Genomic DNA, 14,167 nt, shown 5'->3' with positions numbered 1-14,167 from the left:
AGAGTACGATGAAACGGCAATTAAAGCAAGATGAGGCATTTAGCATTGTTCTGCCGCTGTGCAATAAATCTAAATGAAATGCTGCAGCTTCTGTCATCTCTTTGCTTCTCAGGCTTTACTATTTCTTTTTTTGTGGACACAATTTAGACTGTCACTCAAAATGTAAAATTGCCTTTCTGATGTCAAACACTTCAGCTCTTTCACTGCATATTTAACAAAGCAGAAAAGTAGCAATTATGTTCAGAGCTACATTATGTGCTTGTTGGCAGTGCTGCCAAGGCAAGTGTTGGACAAGCGGCCAGGTGATAGTAAAGAGTATATGTGGGGGGAGTTTGAGTTGAGCACATCATTCAGGTATTCAGGTGATGCATTTTACATGTACATAAATAGGGCAGAGCAACAGATAATACAGTTAAGTAACTGTATGACATAAAGAGCCCTTTGTACTCAACCCCATTATTTAGAAGTAATAGTAACATATTACAGGTGATACATGGAGACACTTATCTTAATTAAGTTTTGGAATGTGAAGCATTTGCATTCCAGCTTGACCATATTGGATGTCAGTAGTGATTTTCAAGTGTATAAAAAACAGTAATAATTTTTTTTTATTTTTTTATAAAGATCCCTAAAATACATATATCAGTGCTCTGTCTAATGGCACTGCTACTTGATCACCTCAACCTCTGGCACCTATGTACTAAATTTCTTGTAAATTATCCAATGTACGTGTAATACCTATATATTGATGCATTTGGTTGGCTGATTGGCTGGTAGATTTGGTTTCATTTAACATGTACGTATGTTGTTACTCAGATAGTAAATCAGGAGTCTACTGTCAGGGTGCTATAAAGCCAGCAGAGGAAAAGGGTGGGAACTGTTGATGGGAAATGGCTTCATAAAATTCTAACCTTTCTATCTATACTCACCAAGAAGAATGCTGAGATCTGAAAAGTTGCCTAAAAGAAGTCTGACAGGGCAAGAAATTTGAAAAGTCTGGCAATCTGACAGGTTTTAAACCTTAAAGTTAGCCTAACTTACTTGGAAAGTCCAAACAAAGTCCACAAACTGCGATAGATGTAAATATCCAGCCCACTAAGTTCTACTTAGAGAGAGAGCTGAATCCTTCACATGACAAAGACGGTAACAGATAGTCTGTTACCGTCTTTGTCATGTGAAGGATTCAGCTCTCTCTAATCTCACTGACCCCTTTATATCTTAATCCTAAATAGACCTAGTCTTAGAACTGAGCACACAGAGATACTCTTCATATGAGTGTGCTATCAGATACAGACAGCCTCATTTCAGTCATTTCTTTTTTCTATTCTGGCAACATGAGCAGGAAGGAGGATTGAATGTGATTTCCTTTAGCCTGGCAGGTACTGACAGTTGACCTTTTCCATTAACAGTGGTGTATAAAAGCCCAGGGTCGGTGCCCTTCACTTGCCTCCTTTTGAGCATGAGCAGAGCATGTTGTACATGTTACTCCTGAGTAACCCTCTAAACCGAAGGTGAGGCCCCATCAATCACAATGAGCAAAGTCAAGGCCAACATTTCTCCTGGGAGCTGACAGCAGAACAAAAAAAATGATGCTTCACTGCTAAAAGGCTTCACTTATAGGGAGGATGTTCATTCACCATATCCACATCCCTCCACCACTCAAATGTTCTAGTTCAACTTTTGAGGTATTCGATGTGTTAGATCCATTTAAGTTATCAAAAAGATATTGGTGGATCCATCTTAGAAATATCTAGACCATATCTGCATGTCAAACGATCCCACTTGGGGTCCTGAACCTGAGCTTTATAAACAGTTTTGGATGATCACAGTGCCTTCATTTGTATGCAGTACACTTGAGCAGTGTTGCATGTGATCCTATTAGCAATTGCCCCAAAATGTTGCCTTAGGCCTGAGTGTTAAGTGGATTTGGTGAAATCTCAGTCCCAGGCAAGCTTTGCTTTAGTAAATAATGACAGTGCCAAGTGTCTATTCATTAGACTAATCACTGATCTAATCACTTCCCATTTAGGTAGTGGATGCTATTCAGCCAATGGGACCAGTCAGATAACTGAGAAAAACACTAGTATAAACTGAGTCTATTAAATCTAGACATTTGGAGTAATGATTCAAAGTTAACTTCAGTATTTACTTTAAGGATGTCTGGCATTTGTCTTTGTATTGTGCAATTAAGCTCTAAGATTAAAAGTTAAGAACTAACAAGAAAAACAAATTGTTTTTTGTGCTTTTGTGTTTCGCAGTGTTTCAGAAACTGTAAGATTAAAGGAACAATTTGTAAGATATGTCCAGAATTCTACTTTAAAAGTTTTCAAACACAAACTGAAATTATCAACAGAGTGTGAAGTAACACAAGTTTTGATGTGATGTCAAATACATCTATGGACCGACAAGAGGCTATAGCCACAATACACAAGCCACTGTCTAAATTCAAGTTTCCCTCTTTTACTGAACTAAGTTCAGACACAATCTGGGGCCATTGGCTCCAGGGTTAACTGAGCCATGAGCGAATTAGCTAATGGTAGCTAGCTGCAGCCAAGGGTAGGTAGTTACCCTTAGTTAATCTAGTGATTTGCTGTCCTGTCTCAGACAGTGCTGTCTCGTAATACCACTGCGTACCACAAGAGGTGATAGTCGGATAGCCCTGTGTAGTTTCTACTGTATGTATTTGGAGCTACCTTACCGAACCCTACCTACAAATAAAAATGGGATGTAATATTTGTGTGTGGTGAAACATTTTTTAGTTGTTTGTAGCTGGCAGGCTAACCAGTAACATGCTAGCAAGCTTTATACAGGCCAGTGGGAATCAGCCACAGTTGCCCTATAAATTAGTTGTTAACTGACAGTTAGCATACTCATTTGCTAACCTTGCTAGCAAAATTCTGGTTTGACCGGACACTAAGATATATAAAATACTGTTTTTTTCTCTATGTGCCTAACAGTGCCTAACGGGTTTGTTTCAATTTATTGTCAAAATGATGAGGACATTGAACCATTTGGACCGAACTGTGAGCAGACTGTGTGGTTGTAATTTATAGAAGTTCAATTGTGCTTGCGTTAGGTCTAGGTGTAGAAGCATTTATTGGAGGAGCTGCATGGTTTTCATTGATGCTAAATAAATTAAAAACACAAATTAGCCAAAAAATCTGTCTGTTATTTTCCAGCTAACTGTGCTTTAGGGTCCGAGAACTTTTCATAGCAGAATAAGGACCTTCAAAACATCCAGCAATTGAAACCAGCAGTACAGTAAGGGTTCTATGTGATAACAGTATGGCAGTGAGCCAGTGTTTCACACATTGTGTCCCTATCAAACGTGTCAGAAAAACATCCACAGGCATGGTGCACAGTGGGGAGCACCATCACTCTCGTTAGCTGCCATTGGCCATTAGTTGCCATTTTTAGAGCCGCTGCATTGCACTAAAAGAGTAGATTAAAAGTGCTTCTGCTCGAAAACCTTTTGAGCTTTTTTCTGACAAATCTGGACAAAAATATGGCTCAAATATATGAAAAAAAAACTACATCATTAAAAGTAAGAGCTGATTAGGAGTTCCCTAACTGTCTGAAGAGAATAATCTTTGGGTGAGCTCTGATGGAGTAAAATAAAAGGAGAGTAGCCAAGAGAATTAAAAAAAAAAAGGCTTGTCTATAATGAACACATGATTGAATCACTGCCTTTCTGTTTGCAGGAGAATGCCTTTGCCTTGATGGCTACATGAAGGACCCAGTCCACAAGCACCTTTGCATCCGTAGTGAGTGGGGGCCCAATCAGGGGTAAGTAATGATAATAAACTCAGGATGGTTCAGTATGACTTCCTATCAGGCATAAGAAATGGTGGAAAAAAACATTTACAGCAACAAAACAATTTTCAAGGGTTAGAAATGAAATGCAGGAGAACCTAAACCACACAGAATTATTCTAAGTGCTATATCGTAGAATTACCATGACCATGATGACTGAGAACCTTAATCATACACATAATTATATGCAACTGATTAGTTGTTTCTACATGATACAGAGTTGTCTACTGTAGATACAGCTCAGAAAGTAATTTGCCTAATTGGGACTGGAGAATACATTCATACAGTAAGCTATATATTGTTGAAATAGCACTGCAAACATTACTTTTCAGTGAACACCTCCCTTTACTGGTTACCAGTCAAATGCAGAATCTCCTCAGTCTAAACTCTATGCTCAGACTCCTCAGCTCCCTTACTCAGATAGTCCTCATTATGTCATGTTACCAGTCAAAGGTGACCAAGTTTTGCTGACTGTGGAAAAAGTTTTCCCTTAATGCTACATCTTATCTATCCCATATTTCAATCCCAGCTAACAATTTCCTTTTTACAGTTACACTGAGTCCCCTTAATAATTAATATAACTGGTAAATGATGTCTCTTATAGTTATTCACCAATTTATTTCTGTTTTCATTATTTAATTGCATATTAAAGCTCTCTGCTTGAAGCACTTTGGTCAACACTTGTTTTTTTAAATGTGCTCGACCAATACATTTGACTTCATTTGAATAGACTTACTGGTGAAAAGCCTTGAAAGTAATTACCCAACCTACTTAGCAAATCTTCTGCCTGGCTGGCCATACTGCATTACTGTGCTTTGTTTATCTATTTGTGAATAATTAAAGGGGTAATCCACATGTTTAATATTGCACTCCCATAGAGTTGGGGAACTCACAAGAGACAGGGTTATTTTCTTTTTAAAAGAGGGAGTGGTAACACTTGAGTCCTACAATTTCCATAATGCAACCAATAGCATATTTTTATTAGACTGAATTCTTTAAATTCCCACCTGCACTCTGTAACGCAGGCTTTGGTTGTTTGTTTTTAACTCGGTCACTTATCAAATACAAGAAAACCCTGCTGACATCACTTCGACCTCATAACCATAATTTAAAAAACTTCTTCAGAGTCAAAGCCTCTGAGAAGTACTGTTCATTAGTCATTTACTATTTCAGTCATAGGCCTAAAAAATACTTGAATGAATTTTAGCACTATCAATAAATCACTTTTAGGCCAGTGGTGAGTCACTGAAGTTGTGGGTGTTTTATCATGCTTTTTGGCCTACTCATCTCTTTGGGTGCAAGGTCACTTCTTTTATATTACAATAATGATTCCAAGTGATGACTTGATATCTTTTTGGCGCTGAAAAATGCTGTTTCAGACCCAGTCCCAGGAAGTCATATAAAAGCTTAATTGGGTTCACAGATGCTTGTTAAAAAGTCCTTGACATTTGGCTAACGCCACGGCCACGGTGCCAACCACGAGGTGACCACTCAGGGTCTGTGTGTAGAGGTGCTGCTGTTCCAGAAAGTACTGCTCACATCAACGAAGACAGTATCAACTCAGTTCCCTTTGTGATCCCACAACATAATAAGTAATATTGGACACATGAAAGCATTCAGAGATGGAGTAAAATAATAAAGAAAGTGAAAGTCTAACTTCACCAATATGTTCAACATTTTTTACCATTATAAAATTAGAACTTTTGTTCAGTATTTTAACAAAACCTAGATAAAGAGTTCTTTAACACATTGTAGCAAGATCAACTAAAAGTAAGGGAGGAGTGATGTAGTTTATCTTGTTATCCTGTTTTTAAACCTGGGTCATTTGTTTGCATGCTTTGGTATGTAGATGATTCATACTTCCCAAAAGTTTTGGAATAGGTCCAGCAGATTGACTCAGCTGGTAGCTGCAACACGGCTGCAATGACTGTTACATAATCCTTGTGGGCAGCTGTCAAAGTTACATCCACTGAGAGCGCTTGGTTTTGCCACTGACGACCTGAGGATGTTATTCTAAGTGTCTGACAACATTACAGAAAACGATTATTATACAGAGACAGACCTTTTTGTGAAATAATAAGATCCTTTCTCTAAACCAGGAACACAAGTTTTGCTAAAGGCGAAGTCTCACTCTGAAATCTCAGTAGAATTGAATTGTTGCAGGAAGACGACAGTGGAAACGGTGAGTCAGAGTTGCGGAGCAAGAATCTTTTTCCGAAGTAATGAATATTCTGCTGATTTAGGCAATTTATGAGGAAACAACTATAAATGCTCACCTTGTGTGATTTCAGAGCGAGAAACTAAAAGGATCTTATTATTTAACAAACTACACTTTTAGCAAACTTAACTTTGAGTTGCCCCAAAGGATTATGTTGCAGCCATTGTAGCCGTGTCGTGGCTACCAGCTGAGTCACTCTGCTGGACTGATTCAAAATCTTTTGGTAAGTATGAATTGTTTATACACCAAAACATGTAAATATAGGCTAATTGAGAGCTCATTGCTCCGGCTCTGTTGGACTGATCACAAAATGGAAATGCTAAATGTTAAGGCAGGAAACAACTTAATTGTAAAATGGTATGTAGACAGAAACATTTATAAATGTCAGACCAAAAAGTAACATTGGAAAGTTTTATAATTATTTGTGTGGTTTCATCAAAATTAAAGGACTAATGTTTAATTCAAATGTAAAATTAATTCAACAAATCAATAACTCTATTAATTGACTAAAAATCATTATTCAAATGGCAAATTCCAAGTGCACTCATGAAAATCATTTGCTTAAAATGGTGGCATTGATTATTTAATTTGTCCATCTAATTTTATTAGTTAATTTCACTGTAAATGGTCACATTCAATGCATATTCAATGCAACCTTGCATCCTCATTAAAACAGACAAACTGATACAACAAAGTGCCAAAGGGCTGCAGATGTAAATTAGCTCTAAGCTAACTCTGGTACATCAAATGGCAACATTTATGTTTAATATTGTAAATGATCCCTCTGCAAATAAAGATATAAAAACAAACAAACAAAAAAAAAAGGCACTGTTTGTTACCACCTTAAAACAATCTATCATGCAGCGCAGATTAGTAGTACAGTGAATTATGAAAGGAGAACCAAATTCCTGACTCACCAGTCTGTGGCTTATAGCAGACAGTGTCCCATGTCAGCCTCTGAATGTTCAGAAAGTATTTTTTTTTTGGTCTACATTTTTTGAGACATCCGATTTTTCCCCTTAGACCCATGTGTGCACCTCTGTATCTCATTTCCCTGGTGGTCCCCGTGTGTCCCTGTCACTGTGTGACAGAGTGGGCACCCTGGGGTGACTTAAATGTTTAATGACCACAGCCTGTGGCGGGGAAGCCGCTCCGCTCTTTCTCTATGTTCTTTTTGCTTACAGTAGTGTAGGAGTTAGCTCCGAAAGACATCGGGCTCCTGTCACTTCTTCTCCTTACACTCTCACTTTGCAGACTGTTTAGTCCCCAAGCTGCCACTCCCCATTAATCTCCATCATTCTCCCTCTTTCACTTCAGCCTCTTGGCATCTGTCTCCTCCCCTCGATGTTCCCCCCTCTCTCTCTCAATCTCACTCTTTGTCTCTCTTTTTTCAGCGTCTGCTCTCTCCATCACCCTCTGTCTCTCCCTCCTTCTCTGTGTCTCTTTCTCCCAGTCTGTCTCGTCCTGTCATCCGCTCTTATCCCCTCCCCTGGTAAATAGATATGAGCTGAAGTCACATTGCCTGTCAGCTGCCAGAGACCACATTTTTCAATCAGCATGTTTACACACTGCACACAGCGTAATGCTGCTTGTGATTTGGGGGCTCTGCAAGGCGGGAATGACTTGAGTTTAGACACTGAAACATGTTTTCTGATTTTAGAGGGTTTAGATTAGGCAGGTGGGTATGCTGAAAAATTTAACGCTTCTCTTGCTTTGATTTTAACGCACAGGTTTATTCAGTCTTGTCTTCCTTGTCTCTCCCTCTGATCTATTCTCTTTTTCATGCCAGTCCCTGGCCTTACACCATCTTCCAGCGTGGTTTTGATCTTGTGATGGGAGAACAGCCCTCTGATCGCATTTTCAGGTGAGAGGAACTTCACAAAACTCAATTTTACCAAACTACATTTTCCATGCAGCACCACAATGCACGCTACACAAAATATTTTACAAATGTCATATAATCTGTTACACTGGCTTTGGTTTTGTCTCTCCCTCGTGATTTAAGGAGAATCAGAAAAGCAGAGCCACATCATTTTCTTTCTGGTTATAGATAATCAATGTGTTCTCATGTTGAAAATCAAGTTTTAAACTTAGAGCAACACGTTTGTGAACTAAATTGGCCATTGAAGGCAGCCAATAATATCTTTTGTCAAAGTGTGATCACATGAACCGTCTCATTTCCCTCTGCTGTGATGACAGTACATCCCGTCAAAGAATATATTTGGAACTATTCTACTTTTCTCATTTTTTCTAATTGTCAACCAGAAACAAGACCTAAACCTACAGTAGTCAGCCCGCACTCATTCCCAATGCATCAAATACAGCAGCCTGGCCATTGTCTTTGCACTTCTTTGTTTGACGCGGTAGGTACCCCTCTAACTTCTGTTCTAGAAGCATTACTGTAGTGCAGTGCCGGATGGGTCAAACACTGCACGTTACCTCCAGAGACCATGAGTCAAGAGTGTTTGACCTTCGAGCGCTTCACATGCTAAACTGATGCAAGCGGGGTAGGTAGAGCATCGCAGTTTGAGCTTAAGGCCAGTGACTAAGTGCTATTTGACGAGTTGGGGGAGAACTGACATATTCTCACTTTCCAAAGTTGTTACGGCAAATGCCTTAACAAATCTTTGCCTAACAGACATGGCGTAACACTAGCATTGATTTCAAGTTGTGTCAAACCAGCAAATGTGAGTCCAATCCCCAAAAATGAGAGTGAATATCGGCCTTTTCTCAGCCAGATAACCTTACGTGCCAGATGGTTTGTTACACAGAGCCATCTGAGAAGCTTTAGAAACTGTTTGGGAAAGGGCTTGTAAACATACTTTGTGGTAATATGTGATTGAAAGAACCATCTGTCTTTTGATGAAATACACTGCTATAACTGACGCTATAGTAGCATTTATGCTAACCTCTTTAGGAACTGCCTCTGTTGTTTTCAAACAAACAGTTGCTTCTCACGCTGGTCATCACACCAAAACCATACCCGTAGCTGACTGTTGTTCCTCAAAGGACACTGATTGATTCAACCATTGTGCGTTCAGCCACAAGCGCATAGTATAATGGATTTGCGAGATCACATGTGTTGTAGCGAATCCAGCTGGAAAATGACCATTAATGTTCCTCTTTGTTTGCAGGATGAGTACGTAAGCAACTTTTAAAGGTATTGACGTCACTGTTGTTCTACAGTGTGCTCTCCTGCCCCCAAGTGGCCAAAAACATTTGATGCTGTTTTAACAATAAGAAAAATGCACTTTAAAAATGATCTCAGGATCCATTTTGATGTTTTAGTATTTTCTAGTAGAGCATATGCAGTACAGTTGACAGAATGCCCCTTTATGTTCACTGGGAGCCACTTCACTTCACAAAGAAACATACAGCAGAGCACTTTTCCTTGTACCTAACAATGTTTATAACAGCTTTTCCTCCTTATATGATTCATTCACTGACTTGAGAACGAGCAGATCTGACAGAGGATGTGCGACTGCCTTCATTACAACACTCCGACTCCTTCCATGAGAGTACAACAACAAAAACAACAAAAGAGTGTTTGTGCTGCTGCTTACAATAAAGAGGAAACCCACACTGTTTGTGTGTACCACTGCTGTGGCTGTCAGCATTGTCTTTACATTGGGAACAGACGGAGGATGCTGGCATCACACTAATATCTCCTAGAAGTTCTTTGATACATTACCCTCTCTGCTAGCATGTTTTCTGCCTTTCTCTCCTCACTCTGTCCAAGCATGCAGTTTAAAATCTCTTTGTCCTCAGAGTGCTCCCATCCAGCCATCCATCCTAATTTAAATGTTTCAGCCTCTAGCTTTGAACTTTGCCAAACAACCCTGTCAGCTCCAGGCGTAGGAACAAGACCTTGAAGATGAGCGAGCACTCGGAGAACCATGCAGCCATCATCTTGTTTGCCTAGGCAGATATTACCATTAAACACAGAAGCAAATGAGGCAATTAGAATCACAGTGGTATTGAGAATAAAACGAAACAAAGCAAACTCAAGGATGCATGCAAAATTCTCCTGTGTCAGAGGAGATAAATGCTGAGACTCAGCATTCAAACACACAGCATTTGCCATCCGCGCAGTATTAACCGCCAGGGGGTTCCTCTGAGGACTGCAAACATGTTTTCCACTCAGCAACTGTTTTCTCGCGGGAACTCTTAGTGTTTTCCACCTCCAGTTTCTCTTTGGGTGAACCAGATAAGTCATACAGCAGCACACTAGTCCCTAGTTGTCCATTATAAAGCAGTGCTCGTTAAGTGGCTGCTAATTTGTCCTGTGGTCACCCATATACGTCATGCTGCATCACAGAGACTTTCCGTACTCCTGCTGTACACAGTCCCATAAGGGATGGTGCAACGACATATGAGAGAGGTGCCAACAGCTTCCTGAAAAATGATGAAAGAGTATTACAATATAATAGACTTACCACCTTCTAATCACTTGCTAGAAGGCAATGTTTTACCCTAAATGGAAGAACAGCAGCACTTTGATCCACTGAAAACTTGACTTTGAAACAAAGAGAGTAATTAGGTGGATGTAATTAAATGTTCCATTTCTACGTTAGTTTAATCATTCTCTTTCTTAAAATGACTGGTAATGCATGCGGTACCTACAATCTACTGCCCTTTCCTTATGCTAAGTTAGCATTTTATGAAATGCAAATTGAACAATTGTGAATGAGGAAATGTGTGTAGTCTGCATAAAAATGGTTGTTAACCATTTAATCAACAAGTTGCCTTTTTTTGTGCTACAAGTAATCATGCATAATTCATCATTGCTAATAATGCATCTGATGTTAATCAGCGTGCACTGTTTAACTTAAAGTTGGAAGCATTAAATTTCCTCTGCAGAGTGTTTAAAGATTGATGATATTCATTGACTCACAAATAAAGAATTGTTTTGAAGCCCTTATTCCAGACATCTGTTGTTTACAGATTTATAGCCCTGTTTTGTCTCGGGGGAAACTTGTATTGGCCCGTCTTTGTCAGGGTTTCTCATTTAGTATGCATTGCGTCCATTAGCACACAATGTCCTTCTGCTCAAGAAAGAGTTATGTAAAAAGGATAGCTTTGCTCAAAGGTAAAATAAATAACCTCTAACCAACTTGATGCCATTATTCTGAATCACTGATGCAGCGAACACACTAATCTTTAAAAAGTAGCCACATTGACGTGGTTGTTGTTTTTGCACAAGAGGACTCGACCTTGATGGAGTGGTAACTTAAAGGGGCACCGCATCATTTTGAATTGTTTCTTTTCATTATGTGTTTTAGTGTCAGATATTTTTACAGCCTTTGAGTCTAAAGATTGCAAAGTCAGTCGGCAGTCCATCTTTAGAAGATGACGCCTACTTACTTTGGTTTGTCATCCAGCACCATTATCATTAAGTCAAAATTACATTATTTCCACTCTTTGACAAAACTAATGACATTCCCTTCAGCCTCAGCTGTACTTTTTGCTCAGTGCTAATTAGTGAATGCTCGTATCCAAACAGTCTTGCCCAGGGTGTACCCCGCAGCTCGCCCAATGTCAGCTGAGATCAGCTCCAGCCCCCTTGCAATGGCCTTACTGAAAATGGATCCACATGGATGGATAGTATCCAAAACATTTTAAGACAAACTGGTGAACGTGGTAAACGTTATACCTGCTTATGTTAGCATGCTGACATTAGCATTTAGCTCAAAGCACCGCTGTGGCTAAATACAAGCTTCACAGAGCTGCTTGTATGGCTGCAGACTCTTAGTCATGTTAGATCAAAAGTTTGTGTTTTTGTCATGGTTAGCCAACTTCATCCTTGTTACTTTTGTCAGATTTTAGTCAAAGAAAACCACAATCATTTTAGTGTATTTTTTCCTTTTATTAGTAATAATTTAACTAGTTGACAGAATGTGTAAACATGTTAGTATTATTTTAGTAGGAATTGGAAAGAGTCTTACGTCAATCCAAAGTAAAGCACTTCTAGGTTTACTAACTTACTCTGAGTAACTCCACCAATTTTAAACTTTAAAGTGTGTTTACAGGTTTTAGGGGGTACTGCTGCATGTATGAAAAAAGTAGTATGAAGCCATTTTTGGCTCCAGCAGAAGCTTCAAGTCATCTGATAAACTGCCTCCAGCGATGTCACTCAGTGGTTAAATTGGTGGAATTACCATTAGAACATACTACAAGGAGTTTTTACCTTGTTATGAAACAATCTCATTTGCATACTGATGCCTCTATATGACCTACATATTTGGCTATTTCTATATACAGCTCTGTAGTTAGTCTTCAGGCCTGTCAGTGGGTCAGATTCCAATGCATAAACCATTTCATACCATAATTATAGCTTCACCAAAAAACAAAATCTGTTATTTTTAAGCTTGCATGTCGGCTAACCTAGCTCTTACATGGCCACAGATAGAGATACATCACTTCAGTCATCGCCTGCAAACAGCTGTGTTTAAAATAGAAATGAAAAGTAGTATTACAAAATGTTTCGTCTTTCCTTCTCTTGCTTCACCAAATGCACACTTTAGCTGGCTCAAGATCATTACACCATGAAGCGTGGCGCTGAGAATTATTTTTATCCGCAGGCTCCGCTAGAATCACCTGCATTCCACTGACTTGATCTTGTTTCCAAGCTATTCCTGCTGTACTTGAGAATCCCAAACCTGTAACCTTACTTGTCTTATCCACCTTTCTTGTCATTGCAGATTCACATACACCTTGGGAGAAGGAATGTGGCTGCCGTTGAGTAAAAGCTTTGTCATCCCCCCTGCTGAGCTCGCCATAAACCCCTCGGCCAAGTGCAAGACAGACATGACAGTCATGGAGGACGCGGTGGACGTACGGTGAGAGATGACATACCACTTTAGCCTGTGTTACTTTATAGTGCCGACCTTTCGAAGATTTAATGATAGAAGCTTCAACTAAAAGAAATAAAAGGTTCCATAAGGCTGCGAATGGTACTGGAGTGAGTTTCGTTTCACAGCAGCACTGAATTACTACCAGGAGTTTCTGTTCACTTAGTGTTTTATTGTCTCTGATGAAGCTTTACAACACAAAAACTACATATCGGCATTTTGATAGATATTTCTCATTGCCATCTCTTTCATCTGGCATTGACTCTCTCATTTAAATCAACTTTTTTATCCACTGTTGTTGCAGTGAATCTTAAGAAGCCCTGAGAGGTTGATGCAGAGTTCTTACTGTCATGATTCAGAGGATAATAAAACTCTGTAAATCTAACACAAAATCAATTATGGAGATGCAGAAAAAACCAGTGTAAAAAAGAATAAAAATAAAGAATTGCTTGGCAGTTCAAAGCAATAAAAGGACCTCTTAAGATTCTTAAATGGTTCATAAGTCCGCCAAAGAAAACCTGCTGTGTGTGATGACTGTGTTTGTGTCTGGGCTGCATAGAGAGCCATAACTGTGCCAAAACTGTGATGCGGCATTACTGGACCCAACTGACAGCAGTGACAAAACAGAATTATTTACTGAACAATTACTGAATTATTTATCTTTTTTCTTTGCCATCGACGGGGCAGGGCTTAGGAATGGTTTTGCTTCCAAGTCCAAAACTTTGGTACAGAACAAGACATCTTCATTAAAAGACAGCCATGTTATGAATTGGGCATGGAATTCATAGCCCCCCAAAAAAAGTTCTGTTCCCTCTTTGTGACTTGCTACCCTGTTGTCTTACACCACTGTCGGGTCAAAATTCCCCCCGCAAAACACTTTGATTCAGCCTGTTGTCATCAGAATCAAACACAGGACTTTCATTAAGCACATTGCTGTTTGTGTCGGATATGAAACCAAGAGTCAATGGTGAGTTATTTTAACCATACAGTAGTCACGTACGTATTAAGCAATGTCACATATAGAGATAAAGTACATGTTAATAACATACTTATTTTAACAAAAGCTCAAACAAAAATTCACAAAAAATAACACAAATTCATGTGAATCTAGGCAACCAACTTACCGTCAAAAATATTGATTTTTGTGGTCACAGACCGTGTTGCCGTGAGGTCTCCTTAAACTTTCCTGTGGTTTCACACTTACAAATGCTAAAACGCACTTGGACTCTGAACAGCGGTCCCTGGCATGGAGGCCCTGTCGCCTCAAACTCCACCATCATCACGT

The 14,167-nt window shown here is 39.3% G+C and overlaps 1 protein-coding gene across 5 annotated transcripts in view; it reads left to right on the top strand.

Moving 5' to 3' along the window:
* astn1 (astrotactin 1) overlaps window positions 1-14,167 on the top strand; it is a 427,741-nt gene that overhangs the window by 147,086 nt on the left and 266,488 nt on the right. For all 5 annotated transcript variants that reach the window (XM_084369247.1, XM_084369246.1, XM_084369245.1 and 2 more), the window contains 3 exons: window positions 3,702-3,786; window positions 7,821-7,895; window positions 12,733-12,870. In XM_084369247.1, the coding sequence (XP_084225373.1) occupies window positions 3,702-3,786; window positions 7,821-7,895; window positions 12,733-12,870 (298 nt within the window). The remainder of the gene's footprint in view (window positions 1-3,701; window positions 3,787-7,820; window positions 7,896-12,732; window positions 12,871-14,167) is intronic.

Source organism: Pagrus pagrus (assembly GCF_965226575.1).
Source record: "Pagrus pagrus genome assembly, chromosome: 12".
Taxonomy (NCBI): Eukaryota; Metazoa; Chordata; class Actinopteri; order Spariformes; family Sparidae; genus Pagrus; species Pagrus pagrus.
Note: the sequence above shows the minus strand (reverse complement) of the source record. Positions and strands in the feature narration are given on the sequence as shown.